The sequence below is a fragment of the Bos taurus genome, chromosome Y, assembly GCF_002263795.3.
Source record: "Bos taurus isolate L1 Dominette 01449 registration number 42190680 breed Hereford chromosome Y, ARS-UCD2.0, whole genome shotgun sequence".
Lineage (NCBI taxonomy): Eukaryota > Metazoa > Chordata > Mammalia > Artiodactyla > Bovidae > Bos > Bos taurus.
In genome coordinates, this window is record NC_082638.1 from 24,464,280 (window position 1) to 24,487,975 (window position 23,696).

Here is a 23,696-nt window from a genome sequence, read left to right on the forward strand (position 1 = left end):
TCTGTTCTCCATGTGAGAACACACCCAAGCCTGCCTAGTTGCCCAAACCTGTGGGGCCGGGAGCAGTAAGAAGTTCAAGCTAAGCCATCCATCCTGTAGTCCTGATACCAATATATGTGTTCTGCAAAGAGTTCAATTAGTGATGTTTCAAACTGGAAGACTCTGCAGGTAGCAGGTCCTTATGCTGCACTTCTGGTCCATCACTGAAAGCACACAAAAAAGCAAACCTTACTCATGCTCATGGTAAGGTCAGGGAAAGTATGCCTGGCACTTCAGAAGGGCAGAAAGGCCCTTGTAGCCGGGTGGTCAAGGGGTTGTGTGGTCACCCACTTTGGCTTCTGTGTCTGAGGTTGCTGTCTGTTCTGTGTCTTGGAATCTTTGAACTCTCACTGGTCGCCCACAGGCACTTTCCTCCTGCCTCTCCTTTCTGCCAGGCATCCTTGGTGCACCATTCTGACTCCACTTAGAACTTGCTTGCTCGGTGAGATAACAGAGATTGGTACCCTGACTTCAGTGTTTTTGCTGGCTGGAGTCTAGGTGGAGTCTTTCCCTATGACGTTCATGCTTTGCTATTCAACTCCCATTACCTGGTTAGGTCACTTCCGACAGCTCATACTCATAAGCGTACTGGCAGGTGGTTCTTTGTGTGCATGTGCATGTACATAGTAACATCCCTGAGAGGAAACTTGCACATATGCAGAAGTACACACTTTCTTCTCCAGGAACATGAACTTTGGTAAGCATCCAACTTTCTTTGTCCTGGTTATTTTCTTTCACTTGCTCATCTCAGGTTGCACTTCTGACTCTGTAACTTAGCACCAACTGTGTTAGAACCACCCAGACATCACTGATTGACTAAATGCCAAGACTCCCTTTCAGTTGCTCTCATTAGGCCCAGAGTGGTCTTCATACAATCAGGTATATCTGCTTTCCTATACAGCCAAAGTGCCAAAGAAGCCTGTCCCTGGTTGGGCCCAAAGACATCCAAGACAGTCACCTGGAAGGCAGGGTCCCACTGAGTGTCACCTGGTGCAAATCCCCTATGACAAAATCAGGGAATCTGCTCCAGGGAGAGAGCCAGAATCCTCCCTCAGATGCAGACGCACACCTTTGCCCCTCTAAACCCCACAGTCAGGGGCATGACCCCAGAGGAAAGAAGGAGTTCACGTCAGGACTTTCAGCACACACCAAGGGGTATCTTTGGCAGTACCGCTATTGCCTAGACCCTGGACCCTGAAAACCAGCAGGCTTCAAATTACCCCCAGGGGCTTCCCCATCTCCTACTCCCCCGAGTTCCCTTGGGACATGCAATAAGCCCACCACCTTTGCTTCCTCCCTGTTCCCTCCCTCACAGGCACAACCCAGCGGAGGGCCACACACGTACACTCACCCCTGCACTTTCTTTGCCTACTTGCACTGCCAGGGAGGCTGGAAGTACCTGGAGGAATGCCACGCTCACATCCTGTCTCTCCTAGGAGGCCTGTCGTTTTGTACAGACAGCCTGCCTTAACTTATCTTCCGTTTTGTGTCACATCGTGTCAGTGTGTGCCACTCTCATGGACATAGCGTGCTGGCTTTGGGGCTGATCCTGGGCAGCACAGCCCAGGACCTTTCCAGTTCTCCTTACGTGTGTGGAACAAGTTTCCAGTGCAGCAGACAATCTGTGGCTCTTTCTCCTTCAGGTCTCTGCCCTTTTCTGCAGGACCTTAGCCTCCTCACCATCCCAGTCCTGCCATAGCCACATCCACCATTTCCAAAGGCAGGCCCATGTGACCACAGGCTGAGGGCTCCAAAGCTAGTGGTCTCAAAGCCCTACCCCACCTGATTTGTCCTGGGTGAATCCTCAGGCCATGCATCCCCTCTTCCCGGTCCAAACACACACAACAACATGGTAGAAATGGTGAGCTTGTCTTGTATTTGGTCTAATTGCAGATTTCTGGAGCCACGGTCTGGAGTTATCACTGGCCATCCTTTCCTCGTTCCCATCCTGTACAGGGTACTGCAGAGATAAGGCGACCAACATACCTTAAACTGGGGACGCCTCGTGCTTCCTCTTTTGGTTGCTTGGCACCTCCTCTCCTGTCTCCTTCATCTCTGTGTCTGCCCTGGGCCAGACACACACACACACACACACACACACACACACACACATGAACACAGCCGACACAAGCACACACATTTATACACACAAATGCTCGGCACAGGAACACAAATGCAAACAGGAAACTCACGTGTTTCAGAAGCCCGTGTTCCCTGATTGTGTTTGTGTCTCCGTGCCGAGCATGTGTGTGTATACACGCATGTGCTTATGTCGGCTGTGTTTGTGAGTGTGTGTGTTTGTGTGTGTAGCCCAGAGAAGACACAGAGATGAAGGTGACAGGAGAGGAGGAGCCTAGTTACCATAAGTGGAGGCATGAGGTGTCCCCAGTCTAAGGGTGGGTGGTCTCTGCAATATCAGGGATGTAGTCGGTGGGCACCATGCCCTGCCCTTGTGGCTCCCTGTTCATGTCCTCCACGAGCTCTTTCCTGTTCACCTCCTCCACGAGCTCTTTCATATTTTCCCAAGGTAGCCTGAAGCCGCTTCCAGTGCAGCATGTGTGGTGCTTGTGAGCCACCAACCGGTGCATGTGGAAATTCACAGAAGAACCCAAAGTCAGCACACAGCTGCACTGGGATCCCAGACAGGATGCCCTTTCAATGATAGACCTTCCCAGGTTAAGGGGCAGGAATGAAGGCCCCAGGCAATGTCAAACTCAGTGAGCAACAGGAGGCCAGAGGATGGGAGGACCCACAACAGGATGATTCTGAAAAAGATACTTACTTCACCCTGCCTCTAGTAGTATCACCTAGGAGTCTTATGCTGCAACCACAACTGATTTGAGGGAGACTTGTTTCACTCACGGACACACTGAATGCTCAGGCCCTAGCCTCAGCAGGCGACCTGCTATATGCATGGCCCAAATTCATGCTCCTCAGCCAGCTTGCATGAGCCTGAGCATCCACATTTGGGAAAGGAAAGTGTCACGACTCCAACATGGCTGTCCCTTCATGGCCCACCTCCAGACCCTTAACCACATGTGTCTCTGTCAGTTACCACTAACGGAAGAATCTTCCCTGCTGGGGTAGTACTTCAGGGGATCGCCCTACTCGTCTTAGCTGATTATCTAGTGGCAACACAAGCCAGGTCACCTCTGGGCTGACCAGGACCCGAACCTTCCCATGAGCAGCCAAAAACTCCAACATCAAGCATCAACTCTATGCAGGACCAAAACTAGTCTACCTCAACAATACTGTTTGATTCTGGGCAGTTGTGGCCTGACAACCAGTTGAGAAAATTAAGGTTCCTGGTGACCAGCCTGCAGCTGGGTCCTCCCTGTTCAAAGTCCCAGAACCAATGGACTGGTGTGGAATGATGTGCCCTTTACCCTGAAGAATGACAGGGGAGACAGGTGCGGATCCCGCAGGTGAATCATGCACACCCTTGCACACCCACACTCATCACCCCAGGAGCCATGTTTTATCAGTGACGTCAAGGTAATACTCCTTAATGATCACTGTGTTCAAAAAGTAGGGGTTATACCGAAAGGAAAAGATCAACTTGCTGTGGGACCAGGGATGGCTCGCACCTGTACCTGCTAGGATAGGGAGAAGAGAAAGGTGCAAGCTTCTAGGGACCTCAGCTTGCCTCCCATTAACAGCTTCTACGAAGCCTCTCCAAACGCTCACAGTGTAGGAACATGGATAACATGATCCTCCCACTCCCCACCAAGTCCCATACCCTCCCGTCTTCAGTCTCCCTCACTGACCTGCAAATTGATCAGGTAGCTGAGAAAGTCTTTATCTTGGTCGCTGATGATGACAGAAACTTGAGGGTGGTTCATAATCTGCTTTAGGTCAAGGAGAAATATTAGCCACGTACTAGGCCAAGAAGAGCCAGGAACATCAGCCCTAGCCTTGGGTGGAAGGACACTGGAACAGTCATCGTCACGGATGCTGGGCACTTCTGCTTGCCCAGCCACCACGGATGTCCTCAGGCCCTGACATACCATCAGGCACGCTCATGGCTCTGGGTTCCTTGTGGTGTTCTGTATCTGAGGTGGTCTGCATTCCCCAAGAAGGGGCTGTTTCTGATCCCTACTCTTCTCCAGACTTGTGTATGCTGAGTAGTGGCATGTCATTGCTTACGTGGTCAAACAACTTGCAGTCGTTGTAACAAATCATGTCTGAAAGCAAAGGAGTTGGTGTGTGTTTGTGTATGTTTATGTGTGTGTGTGTGTGTGTGTGACTCCCATGTCAGTTATTTTTAGGATCATCCACATTTATAATAACTGTCTGCTGAGGCTGCTCTGGTGTACTGACTCTGGTCATTCCTGACTTAGAGGCTTCGGAGCTGCTCCTCCTCAGATGCAGGCCTGAAGTAGACACACAAAGTCATGACTGCAACACTCACAGTTGAGGCCCTGCCTGAACTCTACTCAGCTGTGCCTTTGGAGCCTGCCAATTGCCCAGTACCACACTTCCTTCAGGGTCCACCAGCACGCATCCTGCGCCCTCGCCCCCAACAATCCTCCTGCTCCTGCCCCTGCACCTCCTCCTCCTCCTGAGCAGCAGACCCCAAGGAGCAGCAGAAAGGATACCACTTTGACCCAGAAGCCAGGGATGCCCTGGATAATGGCACTCCTCTGAGCCAAGTCACACTTCCTCCTCTGATGGCTCTTGCACATGAACTAAACTTAGGCCCTGCAGTTTTTCTCATGGTCAGAGCTCAGTTCCACTTGCAGGGTGGCCAGAGCCTGAAGCGCATCTAGCGCCAGAAGTTCATTCAGGCCTCCCGGCCATTGCTGGCCTTGATCCTCTAATATCTTCTCGTCCAGGTCTTGGGAGGACCCCTGTTGCTGCTTCTCATCAGCCAAAACCTCCACCTCCTCCATGATGTCTTCCACAAGCAGCTGGAACATCCGCCTGATCCGCACCATGTCTCTGTCCACCAGGGCAGAGGTCCTGTCCAGCAGGTCCCCTGCTGCCTCCACACTGAAGAGAGTGGCGTCTTCGCCTGGTGTGACAACTGGTGGCTGCAAGGTCGCAGCCATGCACAGCATCACAAGGGCAGGCTTCAGGGCCCCATCCCCATGAGCACCGGGGCTCACAATTAAGAAGGTCTGGGGTCCCAGGACACTCCGACATTCCTCTGACCACCTCTCATGCTCTTCTTGGCCCTGACCATGACCCCAGGCTGGGTCAGATATGAAAGGATGGAACATAAGAGCACCAAAGCAAGTGGTGTGCAATGGCGGCCCAGGCTACAATAAACCTGTGGGGCCAACTTGCTTTTTCGGGGTGGGGAGTGAGAGGCTTGGTCGGGAGGCAGTGGCTGGTGTGTCTGTGGTGGACTGAGGTTGAAGAAAGGGGTGGTGGTCAGCCCAGGACCGGGTGAACAGGCTCTGGTACATCAGCCAAACAGGCACGGCCCTAGGCTGTGAGCCACGCATATGCTGCTGGCCCAAATCTAGACCAATGGCTGAGAGGGTACTGGAGGGCACCCTTATGGACACGCCCCTAGACCGGAGGACATCTTCCGCGGTTCCTGGGCTCCAGCTCCACCACGTGGCCAGATTCTGCTTTAGGGAGCTAGCAGATTTTGCATCTGCCGCTACCCCAGGCGCTGTCATTGACCTGCATTTGGAAATTTCAACCACGGGTTCCTGCTCCGCAATCTGAACAACACACTCCTGTGTCCCACAGGACCTTCAATAACCGAGAGCTCTCCCTGAGTATTCAAATGATACACAGGGGCTCCAAGTGGCTGGATACTTTTCTCCATGGGACAGAGTACCTGTTGCTGTCCAGATGCTAGCGGAGTAGGGAAAACCCGACGGTTTGCAACAGTTGATCCCTATTGTTCAGGGACACCAGAGCCTTAGGGTACAGAGCTCACTCTGTGTCTCTTTATCTCTGCTTCTGGCATAGCACTGTTTTGGGCAATCCTTCTATGTATGTACCAGGGCTGGTGTCTATGGGTCTCTGTTTCTTTAAGTGGTGCTGTTCCCCTTTGCCACTGTCTGGACACCAGCACTCATACAAGAAGCTTATCCTTGGTGTGAAGGCAAGCCCTTCTCCTCCTGAGTGATTTGCACTAACCTGAGATCAGACTTTTTTTTTTATTTAAGTGTCTTTATTTTAATTAGAGGTTAATTACTTTACAATATGGTATTGGCTTTGCCATACATCAACATGAATCCGCCACAGGTGTACACGATCTGACTTTTTTAGTCCACACGTTTGGAGAGTGCTTTCTCAAACTTGAAAGCCAACAGTGGGCGGTCACTGCTAAACCTCAGAAGGGGTCGTGTTACCCTCCCTCCCTCGCTGGACAGACGTGAACATTGCAGAGGTCTGCAGCGTCTTGGCCACACTTTGCACAGAGGGAGAAATGGGGCATGCTCTGCTGGCATGAGGAAATTCTTTGAACCTTGTTCAAACATCTACCAATGAGACACGAAAGACAACTCCCTGTTAAGTTTCATGACTCCCTGGTGACCAAAACATGCATGTCTGCCCATTTACCCTATCGAGGCCCTTTCAAAGTGCTTCTGTTATCCATGTGAGAACACATAACAGCCTGCCCAGTTGCCCAGTCCTGTGGGGCCAGGAACAGCAAGAGGATCAAGCTAATCCATCCATCCTATAGTCCTTACCTCTGATATATGCATTCTTCAAAGAGTACAAACAGTGATGGTTCAAACTGATACAGGTAGCAGGTGCTCATGCTCCAGTGGTGGTCCATTTCTGAAACCTCAGAAAAAAGGCAAAGGATGCTCATGCTCATGGCAAGGTCAGGGAAAGAAAGCCCAGAGTTTGATAAGGATAAAAAGGCCCTTGTAGCTGCATGTCCAAGGGGCTATGGGGTCACCCACCATGGCTTCTGTGTCTTGGGAATGCAGCCTGTTCTGTGTCTCGGATCCTCTGCACTCTTACTGGTCACACCCAGGCACTTTCTTCCTGCCAGGCATCCTGGGTGCATCACTGTAATTCCACTTAGAAATTGCTCACCCAATGAGAGAACAGGGATTGGTACCCTGGCTCCAGTGCTTCTGATGGCCAGAGTATGTATCTTTCCCTATGATCTGCATGGTTTTGCTATCCAACTTTCATCACCTGGTTAGGTCAGTTTCTACACCTCATACTCACAAGCATACTGTTAGGTGCTTTTCATGCACATATGCACACACATGCTTGTGTACACACCAACATCCCTGAGAGGAATTGCACATATGCAAAAGTACAAACTTTCTTGTCCAGGAACATCAATTTTGGTAAGCACCCTATTTTCTTTGTCCTGGTTATTTTCTTTCACTTTCTCATTGATCATGTGAGGTTGCACTTCCAGCTCTGTGACTTAGCCTCAAAAGTTACAAATTTTGGCATTTGCTCCTGACAGGGACCGATCTGCAGAGCATTGCGCAGGGTTGGAAATGCTCGCCCTGGAGACCTGAAAGACATGTGCCTGCATTCTGCATTCTCCCATCACCTTGGACAGTTTCACAGTACCAGTCATGCTGGCCTGATCCATTGCCTGTGCATTCCTTCAGGAGACCAGAAAACAAGGACGTCTGGGCTCAGCTGACTTGGAGAACTGCTTTCTCAGTGTGTTCCTATCTAGGTCATTCCTGGTCAATGTTGTGTCCCGATTGCTAGCCTACTACCCCCAACATTCTGAGTGAGGCCCCCTGTTCTTTCTACCTGTGTAGCTTTCTATTTTCACCTGTCTACCTGTGCCACCAAGAGCTACCTCCCTTTAGCAGGAAAAGGCCAAAGAGATGCCCGAGCCTCCAAGGGCCCCCAGAGTCTGTGACAGGCCTGGGTGTGATCCAATGTTGTGAAGAAGGTGCACATAGATAGATGGTCTCTTCTGATACAAGGCATGAAACCCGAGCCATAATGGTAAGGTGGCATTCCTACAGGTGGTCCCTTCTGTTTATTCCTACCCAGACCCATGGAGTCCCCAAACAGATGATGATCTGGGAATCCTGCCCTTTCTGGGCCCACAGCTCATCCCTCCCTTGGGCAGAAAGCAGCTTTTCTATCTCAAAAACACCAAGAGGGCTTGATTCCACCCAGGCCTCATTGATTTGCTAAATGCAAATACTCTCTTTCATTGGGTTCATTAAGCCCCGGTAGGACTCCCTACAGCCAGGCATCTCTGCTTACCTACACAGACCAAGTGCCAAGGAAGCCAGTCCTTGGTTGTGTACACGGACATCCAAGACTGTCACCTGGAATGCAGCTTCCCTCTGAGTGTCACCTGGTGCAGATTGCCTACAACAAAATCAGAGATTGTGGTCCAGAGAGACTGACAAAATCCTCCCCTAGGTGCAGACACTCACCTTTGCCCCTCAGGCCCCCAAAGCCAAGGGAAAGACCCAGAAGAAAGAGGGAATTTATGTCAGGGCTTTCTGCACGAGCCATGGGGTATCTTTGGCAGGACTGCTATTGCCTTTCCCCTGGACCCTGAAAACCAGCAGGCCCCGAACTGCCCCAGGGGCTTCCCTGTCTCCCACTCTCCTGAGTTCCCATGGGACATGCAATAAGCCCACCATCCTTGCTTCCTCCCTGTTCCCTCCCTCATAGGCACACCCCAGCAGAGGAGCACACACGTACACCAACACCTGCACTTTCTTCACCTTTTTGCACTGCCAGGGAGGCTGGAAGTGCCCGGAGGCATGCCACGCTCACACCTTGTCTCTCCTAGGATGCCTGTGGTTTTGCATGGACAACCTACCTTAGCATGTCTCACATTTTGTGTCACATCGTGCCAGTGTTTGCCACCTTCATGGAGAGGATGCTGGCTGATGGGCTGATCCTAGCAAGCACTGGCCCAGGACCTTCCCGGGTCTCCTTCTCACGTGTGTAGGACAAGTCTCCAGGACAGCAGTCAATCTGTGCCTCTTTCTCCTTTGAGTCTCTGTCCTTCTCAGCAAGACCATAGCCTCCTCAACCATCCCAGGCCCTCGGTATCCACATCCACCACTTCCACAGGCCAGCCCATATCCACACAGACTGTGGGCTCCACAGGTGGGGGTTTTAAAGCCCCACCCCATCTGATTTGCCCTGGGTGAATCCGCAGACCATGCATCTGCTCTTCTCGTCCAAACACATACAAGAATATGGTAGAAATGGTGACCGTGTTTTTGTATTTCATCTCATTGCAGATTTTTGGAGCCAAGGTCCTGAGTTATCTCTGGCCATCCTTTCCTCATTCCCATCCTGGACAGGGTCACTGCGGAGATAGGGCGACCTACTACCCTCAGACTGGGGACACCTTGTGCTGCCTCTTCTGACTGCTTGGCTCTTCCTCTCTTGTCGTCTTTATCTCTGCTTTTTCCCTGGGCCGGACACACACACACACACACACACACACACACACACACGCAAACACAGGCGACACAAACACACACATGTATACATACACAGGCTTGATATGGGGACAAAAACGCAAACAGGGAACACAGGTGTTTCAGGAGCTGAAGACTCCCGTGTCCAGCAATGTCAGAGATGACATGAGTAGGCACCATGTTCTGCGCTTAGAGCTCTCTGTCCACCTCCTCCCCAAGCACTTCCATATTTTCTGAAGGCAGCCAGAAGCCTCTTCCAGTGCAGCAAGTGTGGTCATGGTGAGACGCTGATTGGTGAATGTGCAAAATCACAGAAGATCCCAAAGTCAGCACATAGGTCCGCTGGGACCCTTGAGAGGACGCCCTTTCAATGATAGGCCTTCCCATGGTAAGGTTAAACTCAGTGAGAAACAAGAGGCCGGGGGATGGCAGGACCCATGGAAGGATGATTCTGACAAAGACACTTAATTCACCCTGCCTCTAGTAGTATCACCTAGGACTCTCACACTGCAACCACAGCTAAATTGAGGGAGTCTTGCTTCCCTCATCGGCACACTGAGTCCCAAAGCCCCAGGTCTCAGCAGGTCATCTGCTACATGCATGACCCAAAATCTGGCTCCACAGATAGCTTGCATGTGCCTGAGCATCCTCACTTGGGAAAGGACAGTGGCCCAGCACTACACTACAGGGCACACCTCCAGACCCCTTTCATCACATGTGTTTCTGTCAGTTACCGCTCATAGCAGAACCTTCCTTCCTAGGATAATATTTCACATGATCGTCCCCCACATCTCCACCAATGATCTGCTGGCAGCACAAGCAAGATCAGCCCGGGGCTGACCAGGGCCCCAACCCTCCCGTGAGCATCCAAGAACTCCAACATCAATCGACACCTGTATGCAGGCCCAAAGCAAACCCACCTCAGCAATCCTGTTTGACTCTGGGCAGTAGCGGCCAGACAACCAGTTGAGAAAGTTAAGGCACCTGATGTCCAGCCTGCGGCTTGTGCTCCTCATTCAAAGTCCCAGAACCAGTGGACTGGAGTGGAATAACGTGCCCTATAACCTGCAGAAAGACAGGGGACACAGGGGAGGATTCCACAGGTGGATCATCCACCTCCTTACACACCTACACTCACCACCCTGGAGCCACATTTTACCAGTGATGCCAAGGTAATACTCCTTAATGATCATCGTATTCCAGAAGTAGGAGTTGTCCCAAAAGGAAAAGATTGGCTTGCAGCGGGACCTTCTCTGCACCTGCACCTGCCAGGATAGGGACAAGGGTAAAAGTGCAAGCTTCTAGGTGCCTCAGGTTGCCTCCCAGGCAAGCATTAAAAACTTCCATGACGCCTCTCCAAAGTCTCACAGCGCAGGAACATGGCTAACACGATCCTCCCACTCCCCACCAGGTCCCATACCCACCCATAATCAGTCTCCCTCAATGACCTTCAAGTCGATCTTGTAGCTAAGAAAGTCTTTATCTTGGTTGCTGATCATGATGGAATTGAGGGTGCTTTAGGTCAAGAAGCCATTCAGGCCACATGCTTGTCCAGAATATCCAATAGCAACAGCCTTAGTCTTGGTTGGAAGAAGCACACTGGAACTGAGTTTCCAAGGATGCTGGGTACTTCCACATGCCCAGCCAGCACTGATGTGCTCAGGTCTTGCCATACCATCAGACAAGCTCATGGCTCCATGTTCCCTGTGGTGTTCTGCATCTGAGGTGGTCTGTATCCCCTAACCAGGGGCTGTTTCTCGCAGCTACTGTACTCCTGACTTGTGTGTGCTGGCAATTGTCATGTCACTGCTTACCTGGTCAGGATTTAGCAGTCCCTGTTGCACACTGTGTCTTCAAGCAAGGGGGTGGTGTGCATGTGTATATGTGTGTGTGTGTGTCTGTGTCTGTGTGTGTCTTCAGCAAGAAAACCCTGGGTCTCTGACCTGCTCCCTGTCTTCACAACGGATGGCAGGCATGTGTCTGAATTCGTCTGGCACTCAGAGCAGATGAGAACAGCAGCCCCTTCCAGTTCCACCTTGCTTGTGGGCCACCTCGTGCCTTTGCACTGCTCTACTGAGTGCAACTACAGTGGGTCTGACTGATGGGTATGGGTCTTGGGACTCCTGCTCTCTCAGCTATTTCCTGGGATCATCCATATTTACAACCATAACTGTCTCTGGTAGCTGCTCTGGTGTACTGTCTCTGGTCATTCCTGACATAGAGGCTTTGGGTGCTGCTCCTTCTCAGATGCAAGCCTGAGGGAGACCCCCAAACTCATGGCTGTGACACTTACAGGTGTGGCCCTGCCAGATTCTTCTCAGCTGTGTCTTTGGAGCCTGCCTCTCCCCCGGACCACACTTCATTCAAGGGTCTCCCACACCTTCCCTCTTCCCTGGCCCTGTGGCCTCACCTGTTTTAGCAGGATCTTTAGCACAACCATCTTGAAGGTGTTTTTGCCATTCTTTAATTTGGCTATAAAGCTCACAAATTTTAACAGCACAGTAACACAGTTTTTCTAATGTGCTCTGTTACAGTTTGGTGAGCTCTCGATGAGTTTCTTGGTTTCAATTAAAAAGCCCTGCATTACACTTAGGGCTGTAGAATCTTCTGAAACTGAAGGAAAGACTACAAATATTCCAGGCTAAATTGATTATGATACATTTTTCTAAAGACTTAAACAGTTTCTGCTTCCCCACCTCCCAAAAAATTACCCCTAACTCCTTAAGAGCTTCATGATTTTATTGTGGGAATCTGGTAGAATTGAGATTTCTCAGTGCTTTGTAATTTCATCAGTAAGCTTTTCTGAGGTAAAAAACACATTGGAATTAGTTTTTAAATTAGTCCTAGACACAGCAATCAGGGGAAAAGGAAATAAAAGGAATACAGATTGGAAAAAAAAACAAAAAACAAAAAACAAACAACAACAACAAAAACTATTCCTGTTAAAAGATGGCATGACCCTTCACACAGCGAATACTAAGGATGCCAGCAGAAAATTACTCGAGCTAATCAATGAATAGAATATAGCTGCAGAATACAAAATTAATCCTCAGGAATTGCTTTCATTCTGATACACCAGCAATGAAAAATGAAAAAGAGAACTTAAGGAAAGTATCTCATTCACCATCCAATTAAGAGACTCAAATATTTAGGAATATATTCCCCCAAAGAAAGTAAGGACCTGGTACAGAAAACTATAAAACCATGTTGAAAGAAATCAAAGATGGCACCAATTGATGAAGAAGTATACCGTATTCTTGGATCTGAAGAATCAATATAGTGACCATCAGTACACAACCCAAGGCAAGCTATTGGTACATTCATTCACCATTGATATTCTTGGATTCAACTGTGGAATCCCCATAAAAAACACCAACGGGGATTTTCACTGAACTAGAGCAAATAATTTCACAATTTGTGTGGAAATGCAAAAGATCTCCAATGAGCAAATCACTCTTGAGAAACAATGGAAATGGAGGAATCAGCCTTCCTGATTTCAGACTATACTACAAAGCTACAGTCATCAAGATAGTACGGTACTGCGCCAAAGACAGAAATACAGATCAACGGAACAAAATAGGAAGTCCAGAGATGAAGCCACACACCCACGGCCATCTTGTCTTTGACAGAGGGGGCATAAATATGCAATGGAGAAAAGACAGCCTCTTGAACAAGCAGTTCTGGGAAAACAGGTCAACCACATCAAAAGAATGAAATGTTTTCTAATGGCATACACACAAATAAATGCAAAATGGATTAAAGACCTAAGTGGAAGACCAGAAACTATAAAGTTCTTAGAGAAAAACATAGGCAGAAAACTCTCTGACAGGAATCACAGCAAGATCTTCTCCTCTATGTCCCACCTTCTAGAGTAATGGAAATAAAAACAGAAGGAAACAAAAGCGACTGATTGAAACTTCTAAGCTTCTCCAGAGTGAAGGAAACTATAAGCAAGGTGAAAAGACAGCCTTCAGAACTGGAGCAAATTACAACAAATCAAACAACTGCCCAAGAGTTAATCTCCCACATATACAAGCAGCTCATGCAACTCAATACAAGAAAAACAAAGAACCTGATTAAAAAGTGGGCAGAAGAACTAAATAGACATTTCTCCAGAGAAGATATACAGATGGCTAATGAACACAGGACAAATGCTAAACATCACTCATTATCAGGGAGATGAAAGTCAATACCACAATGAGATGTCATCTCACACTGGTCACAATGACCATCACCCAAAGTCTCAAATAAGAAACTCTCGAGAGGGAGTGGAAAGGTAACCAGCTTACACTATTGGTAGGAATGAAAACTGGTATAGCCACAATAAATCGTATGATGTCTAAAAAACTTGGAAATAGAACCGTTGTATGACCCAGCAATCCCACCGCTTACATACACTCCAAGGAAAGCAGAACTGAAAGAGACGCATGTACACCAACATTCATCCCACGACTATTTACAATAGCTAGGACATGGAAGCAATCTAGATATTCACTGCAGATGAATGGACAAGAAAGTAGTGGTATATCTATGGATGGACTATTACTCAGCTGTGAAAAGGAATGCATTTGAGTCCATTCTAAAGAGGTGGGTGAAACAGGAGCCCGTTCTACAGAATGAAATAAAGTCAGAAAGAGAAATACAAATACTGTGTAGCAATGCATATGTGTGTAATTTGAAGAGATGGTCACAATGATCCTACATGCTGGGCAGCAAAAGAGACAGAAATGGAAAGAACAGACTTTGGGGCTCTGTGGAGAGGGCAATGGTGGGATGATTTGAGAGAATAGCACTGATACATGTACATGACCATACGTAAACAGATAACTGGTGCAAGTTCAGTGCATGATGCAGGGCACCCAAAGCCAGTGCTCTGGAACAATAGTCTAGGGAGTGAGGTGGGAGGAAGGTTCTGGATGCGGGAACACATGTGTACTGCTGACTGACTCTTGTTGATGTAAGGCAAAAACTAACCGGATATTGTAAATTTAATATCTTCCACTAAAATAATTTGAAAAAATGAAAAGGTTGCTTTCTGAGGTTTCAGTGTTGGGAGTACATGGTACAGCATATCTTCTGAACCTATGTAACAATGTCTGATTTGAATGAGGGAAGTATCAGATTTTGATGCCAAGGACTGTGTTCCAATACTCTCAAATCCTACAAAAGAGAACTGTTAGGTTTCCATTAAAATAATACTTTGTGCTCCCCTTCAGGACATCTTACAGAATGTTTCAAGTGACTGGAGAGGAAACAAAAGAGATTACTCACTTTTTAACACCAATTAATGTGGGACATTCAATTTGGAATAAAGTTTCTAGGCCTAACAAAAATGTACCTATATAATTTCTACATGACATGCATCAAAATAATTCTTCCATAGAAAATTACACATAAGCAACTCAAGAGGAACACTGCCTCATAGTTACTAGACAGTGAGAATGAAACATGTTGTCACCAGTGTGTCACTTCATTCAAGTTCTTACATCAAAATACTACAAACTGGCTCCTCAACGATGGAAAGTTTCATTTACAGTCATGGGAAGTCTAGGATCAGTGTGCTGGTAGGGTTAGGGTTCTGGTGTAGATCCTCCTCTGATTTGCAAACTGCTGAGTCCTTGCTGCCTCTGCTCATGGCGGGCCCTCTGAGGTCTCCTTCTTACGCGGAGAGATTCCTTTCCCAACAGTTCCTCTATGGTGGCATAAGGACATCCCAGAGGATCTGCTTCCCAATACTATCATCTTCTGGGGTTAGGGCATCAGTATACAATTTTTAGGAAGATAAAAACAAACAACAACAACAAAACAAGCATACAACAATCAGATTTCCAGTTCTAACTTTCTTCCTGGCTTGCATACAGATTTCTCAAGAGGCAGGTCAAGTGGTCTGGTAATCCCATCTCTTTGAGAATTTTCCACAGTTTATTGTGATACACAATACACAAGTCAAAGGCTTGGCCATAGTCAATAAAGCTGAAGTAGATGGTTTTCTGGAACTTGCTTGCTTTTTTGATCATGCTGCAGATGTTGGCAACTTGATCTCTTGTTTTTCTGTCTTCTTGAAAACCAGCTTGAACATCAGATAGTTCACAGTTGAAGTATTACTGAATCCTGACTTGGAGAATTTTGAGCATTACCTTTCTAGTGTGTGAGAAGAGTGCATGTGTGCGGTAGTATGAACATTCTTTGGCATTACCCTTCTTTGGGTTTGGAATGAAAACTGACGTTTTCCAGTCCCCTGGCCACTGCTGGCATAATGAGTGCAGCACTTTCATAGCATCATCTTTTAGGTTTTGAAATAGATTAAGGGGAATTCCATCACCTCCACTACCTTTGTTCATAGTCATGCTTCCTAAGGTTCATCACATTCCAGGATGTCTGGCTCTAGGTGAGTGGACATTCTATCATGATTATCTGTGTTATGAAGATCTTTTTTGTACAGTTCTTCTATGTATTATTGCCACCTCTTCTTAATATCTTCTGCCTCTCTTAGGTCCATACCATTTCTATCCTTTATTGTGCACATCTTTGCATGAAATGTTTCCTTAGTATCTCTAATTTTCTTGAAGTGATATCTAGTCTTTTCCATTCTATTGTTTTCCTCTATTTCTTATCTGAGGAAGCTTGAGACAAAAGGTCAATGTGGGTATATATTTTAGTTTAATACAAAACTTACCTTTGTGAATTCTTGAAGACTTCAAAAATAGTGATTTATGTGACAATATAAATCCATAAAATTAGAAAATCCTTGATAACTTTCATAATAGGATTTATATGTAGAAAGAATGATTTGTGACACCTAGGCTGGATTTATGCCAGATATGTTTGCACTTGAGGAAACAGACAAATTCTGTGTATGAAACAAATGTCCTAGACTCTTAACAAAAATATTAACCCATGAAAGAAAAAAAGAAAATTATTTTTAAGACAAAATGACTCGAATTGCTAATTAACTATATAGAAAAGGCAGAGGAACCAGAGATCAAATAGCCAACATCTGCTGGATCATGGACAAAGCAAGAGAGTTCCAGAAAAAAAAATTATTTCTGCTTTATTGACACTGCCAAGCCTTTGACTGTGTGGATCACAATAAACTGTGGAAAATTATGAAAGAGATAGGAATACCAGACCACCTGACCTGCCTCTTGAGAAATCTGTATGCAGGTCAGGAAGCAACAGTTAGAACTGGACATGGAACAACAGACTGGTTCCAAATAGGAAAAGGAGTACATCAAGGCTGTATGTTGTCACCCTGCTTATTGAACTTCTATGCAGAGTACATCATGAGAAACACTGGACTGGAAGAAACACAAGCTGAAATCAAGATTGCCAGGAGAAATATCAATAACCTCAGATATGCAGATGACACCACCCTTATGGCAGAAAGGAAAGATGAACCAAAAAACTTTTGAGGAAAGTTAAAGAGGAGACTGAAAATGTTGGCTTAAAGCTCAACATTCAGAAAATGAAATTCATGGCATCCAGTCCCATTGCTTCAGGGGAAATAGAAGGGGAAACAGTGGAAAGAGTGTCCGACTTTATTTTTTGGGCTCCAAAATCACTGCAGATGGTGACTGCAGCCATGAAGTTAAAAGATACTGACTCCTTCGAAGGAAAGTTATGACCAACCTAGACAGCATATTCCAAAGCAGAGACATTACTTTGCCAACAAAGGTCCGTCTAGTCTAGTCTATGGTTTTTCCGGTGGTCATGTATGGATGTGAGAGTTGGACTGTGAAGAAAGCTGAGTGCCAAATAATTAATGCTTTTGAACTGTGGTGTTTGAGAAGACTCTTGAGAGTCCCTTGGACTGCAAGGAGATCCATCTAGTCCATTCTGAAGGAGATCAGCCCTGGAAATTCTTTGGAAGGAATGATACTAAAGCTGAAACTCCAGTCCTTTGGCCACCTCATGCGAAGATTGACTCATTGGAAAAGACTCTGATGCTGGGAGGGATTGGGGGCAAGAGGAGAAGGGGACCAGGGAAGATGAGATGGCTGGATGGTATCACTGAATCGATGGACGTGAGTCCGAGTGAACTCCGGGAGTTGGTGATGGACAGGGAGGCCTGGTGTGCTGCGATTCATGGGGTCCCAAAGAGTCAGACATGACTGAGTGACTGAACTGAACTGAACTGAACTGATAGTGTATGGTCCAGCGTTAAGACTTGGATTTGTGACAACAGCTGTAGGTGCTGTTAGGAACATTTGAAATTGAAACATGATAGACCATCTTATTTAGTAACTTTGGCATATTTATTGATCACTTTGTTTAAAAATTCTTTCAACCCTAATTTTTTGGATTAAAAAATCCTTTTGTTCTCTTGAATCATTCTTCTCCAGTTAGTGATTTTGGGCCTGAACTGATGTAGATTGGTAATGGATGACTATATTTGTGTCAATGGGTTATTTTCATTTGTTTAAAATAACTAAAAATTCGCAGAGCGATTTGTGAAGAAAAGTAATTTATGTGACAAAGAACTATGCTTTTGTAATTTTAAAAGACTTTAGTTGAAGTAAAATTATTGTATTTATTAATAGACTAAATTAGAAAATTTGACCCAAACTGAGCTGCCTAACTTTAGTTTTTGCTTAATATATTGTCTCTATTTATAACTAGATTTTGTCTCATAGGCATGAACACACACACACATCATATACACATACCTGCACATGCACACAAGACACATACACACCCCACACATCTGTAGTTTTCCCCTAAATGTTAGCAGACAGTTTTCACACACTCTGTGAACTGTACTTTTTGTATCACGTTAAGTATGGCTTAACACCAAACACTATTTTTTGTTTGGATTTTAAATGTAATATACTGTGAGTTTTATTTTATAGATTTGGATAAATACTTCAGATATTATATTGATTGGTCTTTGAGCCTATCAGGTAACAACTACACTTAAATTTATATTGTTCCTGAATTTCGGAATCGTTAATATCATTATTTCTCTGATGTGATAAAATGCATTTGACCTGTCCTAGCCAGTTATGATTCTCATCCTTCTGGCATCAAAATTTGTTACGATTCACTTATGTTTAAGATGATAGGATTCTGGCTGACTTACAGTATATGTGTTCTGTGGGAAGACTGGTTGTTTCTTTTCTTATTTTAAATATAATATGCAATACATATTCTCTTATCATTTTGGATAAATACTACAGCTCATCATTCTGTATTCATTTAAAGTCCAAGTGTATTCAAAGCTTCGTGCTAGATTTTCAGGGTTTATGCTGCAGGCTGACTTTTTCAGGTTTCTGTAGTAAAATAAGAAGATATCATTGTATTTTATGAAATATATTTCACAGAGCTAGATTATTCATTTTCCTTTCAATTTTTTTTCTTTAATTTTTGACAGCACTGCAAGCTTGTGGGATCTTAGTTCCCCAGTCAGGGATTGAATCCAGAATACTGCTGTGAAAGCCCTGAGTCCTAATGTTTGGACCACCAGAGGACTCCCTCCAGTTTTACATTTTAAATATTTTTGAAAAATGACCTTTGCTGAAATAAGAACAGTAGCATATGACAGTGATTTTCATTAGTATTCTCATTCATCAAAAGAAAAAAATATTAGTAAGTTTATATTTGGTTCTCAGTTATGATTTTAAAATTTAAAGATCTCATTTCCAAGTTTGAGAAACCACTGCTGTAGATGATGCAATTAAATAAGGCAAAACCTCTATCTCCAAAAAAGGTTTTTGGGGGCTTATAGGAGAAAGGTAAGACATAGACTAGAGCTTTTAAAGTGTAAGTTATAAATCTGAGATGGATACTTAGAGAACTACTTGGTAGTTGCCCACTATTATCTCAATGTTTGAAATATGACTTGTGAGACAGAATCCTTCTGATTTCTGGGTCAAAACCATCACTTGTGCTTAAGTAAATTTTGAGTGAAATAATTACTGTTTCTCTCTATTTTGTTATCAGGTCATGTTTTCTGTAAATACCTAAGACTTTCTGGTTTGTAAAATTTCAGTCTTCTCTTTCCTTATTGATTTTTTGGTGTGGTTGTTCTATTAGTGATCTACAGAGACAGTTTGAAGTCAGCCACTCCACTTTTCATCTCCACAGGTTTTCTTTTAAAGAATCTGTATGTCCTGGTTCTCTAGTGAAATATTCTTGACAATTTAAATACACACACAAACACACACACACACATGCATATTGTTTCTTGTATTCTTTTTATCTATACTACCTGATGTAAAGTCTCCGTTAAGTCCAGCTTCTAGGCTTTCGGAGCCATGCTTTGTATTAAGTACTTATTTCCTTATATGTGACCAGACACCTTCTCCTATTTCTTTGTGCATCTCGTGTTTTGTTGTTGTTGAAAACTAGAAAATGCAGATATAACATGGTGAGATGGAACATCAGATTTCTTCTCCCTGAGCTTTTTCTTGTCATCATTTGTTGGATGATTTCTGAAACAGATTCTGTATGGTATGTATTTTTTCCTTGTGTGTGGCCACTGAATGCTTGTTTATAACCTAGCAGAAAGCCCATGTTTGAGGTTTCATTAAAAACCAGCAGACCTCTCAACCTCTGTTTTTAGGCTCTGTGCATGGTGAGGCATACCTTATATACTCAGCCAGGCAACTGATAATCCTTCTCTTCATTTCAGGTTTGTGCAGAAAATCCAGGTCACTCAAAGCTGAGCAATTAGGAGCATCCCTGAACTTTGATGAGTTTGTATTCAGTCCTGATTCCACATATAAATGAGGTCCTGCAGTGTTTGCTTTCTCTGTGTGACTTGTTTTTCTTAGCACACTACTTTCCAGGTTCATCCATGTTGTTGCAAATGGCAGGATTTATCTACCTTGGATGTTAATCCCTTATCGGTCATATCATTTGCAAATATTTTTACCGATCTAGTACACTGTCTTTTGTTGTTGTTGTTGACAGTGTCCTTTTCCGTGCAAAATCGATTTAGTGTGATATAGTTTCACTTACTAGGTTTTGCTTGTGTTGCTTATGGGTTTGGTGTCCTATACCAAAAGCAAAGAGCAGGGTGGAATTTGGTAGTTGTACACTGTGCTCTCTTGCAGTAGTTTTATGGGTTCAGCTCTGTGTTTAAATCTCTGATCTATTTCAGGGTAATTTTAGGTAGATTCTAGTGTAACAAAGGGGGTCTACTTTTATGTTAAGTATTGTTTTTCCAGTCCTGTCTCTTGGAGAGGATGTGTTTTCTACACTGTGATCTTGGTTCCTTTCATAAGTGTTAGTTGGGTGGTTTTGAAAAATTGTATTTCTGAGTGTTCAGTTTTGTTCCAGGATCTGCATTACTGCTGGAATGTCAGTGCCATATTGTTTGAACCATTGTGTTTCAAAAGCAGGAAGTGTGTGTCCTCGAGCTTTATTCTTTTTTATTTATTTTATTTTATTATTATTGTTATTATGTTTTTAATTTACAATATTGTATTGGTTTTGTCATACATCAACATGCATCTGCCACAGATAGACACGGGTTCCCCATCCTGAAACCCGCTCCCACTTCCCTCCCCATACCATCCCTCTGGGTCATCCCAGTGCACCAGCCCCAAGCTTCCTGTATCCTGCATCAAACCTGCACTGGCGATTAATTTCTTATATGATATTATACATGTTTTAATGCCATTCTCCCAAATCATACCCCCTCCATCTCCCACAGGGTCCAAAAGACTGTTCTATACATCTGTGTCTCTTTTGCTGTCTTGCAAACAGGGTTGTCATTACCATCTTTCTAAATTCCATATATATGTGTTACTATATTGTATTAGTGTTTTTCTTTCTGGCTTACTTCACTCTGTATAATAGGCTCCAGTTCCATCCACTCATTAGAACTGATTCAAATGTATTATTTTTAATGGCTGAGTAATATTGCATTTTGTATATGTACCACCACTTTCTTATCCATTCATCTTCTGATGGACATCTACGTTGCTTCCATGTCCTGGCTATTAAAAACAGTGCTGCGATGAACATTGGGGTACATGTGTCTCTTTGAATTCTGGTTTCCTTGGTGTGTATGTCCAGCAGTGGGATTGCTGGGTCGTATCGCAGTTCTAGTTTCAGTTTTTAAAGGAATCTCCACACTGTTCTCCATAGTGGCTGTACTAGTTTGCATTCCCAACAAGAGTGTAAGAGGGTTCCCTTTTCTCCACACCCTCTCTAGCACTGGTCAACGACTTATAAAAGAATGAATCTAGAACACTTTCTAACACCATACACAAAAATAAACTCAAAATGGATTAAAGATCTAAACCAGAAACTATAAAACTCCTAGAGGAGAGCATAGGCAAAACCTTTCCATTTTTTGTATTTGCTGACTAAAAACATAGAATCTGTCCATAAAACTGTATCATTTTCATGTCCATTTATTTTAGTTTAATTTCATATAACCCCACAAATGGATCAAATGATAGTTAATTCCCAGTTAAATCCTCTGTTTGATGGGTGGTGTAACCACAATTATATTAATCCCTTAAGGGATTAAAATATAACTGTAAAGTGATAGCCACAAATAGCTCTTCTGATTTTTAATCAGTTGTGGATAATTACAAACCCTTGGTACTCACATCATAATCTAAAGATAATAGCAGCATCACTACTCTATGGAATTGTATAAGCAGGTTATTAGCTTATCTCTTCACTACTGAGTTACACTCAGAGTTTTAACAACATACCTATGTGTTTTTTGTACACATTATAGTGTGAGAAGTGTTGGTTTGTATTACACTGCAGTTTTATGACTGATATTTTCAGTTGTCTTTCTTTAGGCCTTTTCTAGCTTAATTGTAAGCATTCAGAATGTTTTCCTCTGTCAGTGACTCAGCTTCTTTAAAATGGAGAACAGTGAACTCCCTAAAATGCAGTAATTCTCAAGCATATTTGCATCATAAACACACAAAGACTTCAATTCAGTCCTCTCAGGTTTTAGGAAGATATGGTATCTTTTTTAAAAGCACTACAGATAATTCAAATCGGTAAGATACTCTAAGAACTATGGGTTATAGAAAGATATCTCTTGGGTAATAATACCACTTTCAGTTTGAACTACAGTGTGGACAAGGACTGCATTGCTACCCCACCTGTTTTCTTTTCTTTCTTTGATTCAGTGCATTGTATACATAACTTTCCTAGTCTATACTTTATTTGGTCATGCATGCAAACTTCATCACGAGGATTGTGTGTGTGTGCAGATGACAGAGGAGGTCTAAGTGTGTTTAATTTGAAAGGAATTTATGAGACAAATGATGATTCTTTGCATAACCAGTTTTGATCCTTCCTTGTTTTTCTCCAAGGACCACAAAGCTGATGTAATTTTAAAGTACAATGCAGATGAAGCTAGAAATCTGAAGGCTTATGGAGAGCTTCTGGAATATGGTAGTTAATATCAAAGTTATTACATTTCCCTGTATTTTCATAGTATTTGCTACTTAGTATTTAGGTGAAACGGTCATTTCAGAATTCTCTTTTCTGTATTTTTGCATAGATGCTTAAATTTGCTTTAAGTATGTATTAAATACTTCAGAATATTAACAACTTAGTAATGGATTCTCTCCCTAATATATGTTCTTTTGGTAGGGAATTAAAAAGCTTACAAGTCCTAGACTTGTACATAATAATTGTTAAAGGAATGCCTCTTTTACACTCTTAAAAACAACTCTTAAGAGATCATACCTGTTTTCAGCTAATCAAGGACAACATTTATGGTACTGGTATTGATTTTTTTGGAAAAGAGTATTCAGTTTTTCTTAGTGTATAGAGTACTGTTGTGGAGCTTTGTGGACAGTGTTTTTAAATCCCTTTTATTTCTTAGAGACAAAAATATTTTATTCTTCCTCTAGTAAGCTTGGGAAAATTAAAATAAGTTTTTAGTAGAAAAAAAAGAGGAAGTGTACTAAACTCACATTTTGAACATGATAGCATTTTTTTATTCTGTTACAGTGCATTTTATTATATAAATTATGAGGTGTTTTGTTTGTTTTGTTTTGTTTTTGTTTTTTGCTTCCCTTGTAGCTCAGTTGGTAAAGACTCTGCCTGCAGTGCAGGAGACCAGGGTTCGATCCCTGGGTTAGGAAGATCCCCTGGAGATGAAAGTGACAACCCACTCCAGTATTCTTGCCTGGAAAATCTCATGGACAGAGAAGCCTGGTGGGCTGCAGTCCATGGGGTCGCAAAGCGTTGGGCACGACTGAGTGACTAACACATTAACATGAGTTTTTGAGTAAGAGTGAAGATTCTGATGATGTATAGGTCGTTTAAGAAATACTAAGATAATTGGGAATCAGATAAATACTTACTTGGCAGTGAACT

At 44.1% G+C, this 23,696-nt stretch overlaps 1 protein-coding gene across 1 annotated transcript; it reads right to left on the reverse strand.

Annotated features, from left to right (window-relative positions):
• Positions 1-4,733: 4,733 nt before the first annotated feature.
• Positions 4,734-5,261, reverse strand: LOC132344658 (testis-specific Y-encoded protein 1-like). The gene is made up of 2 exons (XM_059884303.1): positions 5,138-5,261; positions 4,734-5,065 (listed from the first exon to the last, which is right to left on the reverse strand). Exons 1-2 carry the CDS (start codon positions 5,259-5,261, stop codon positions 4,734-4,736), a joined length of 456 nt encoding a protein of 151 aa, XP_059740286.1.
• Between the last annotated feature and the right edge of the window lie 18,435 nt (positions 5,262-23,696).

Excerpts from the sequence above, each read along its gene's own strand:
- LOC132344658 (XM_059884303.1), bottom strand. The coding sequence starts at position 5,261 with ATGTTCCATCCTTTCATATCTGACCCAGCCTGGGGTCATGGTCAGGGC. Across the intron at positions 5,066-5,137 it reads CTTCTTAATTGTGAGCCCCG|TTGTCACACCAGGCGAAGAC; the intron begins GTGCTCATGGGG and ends TGCAGCCACCAG.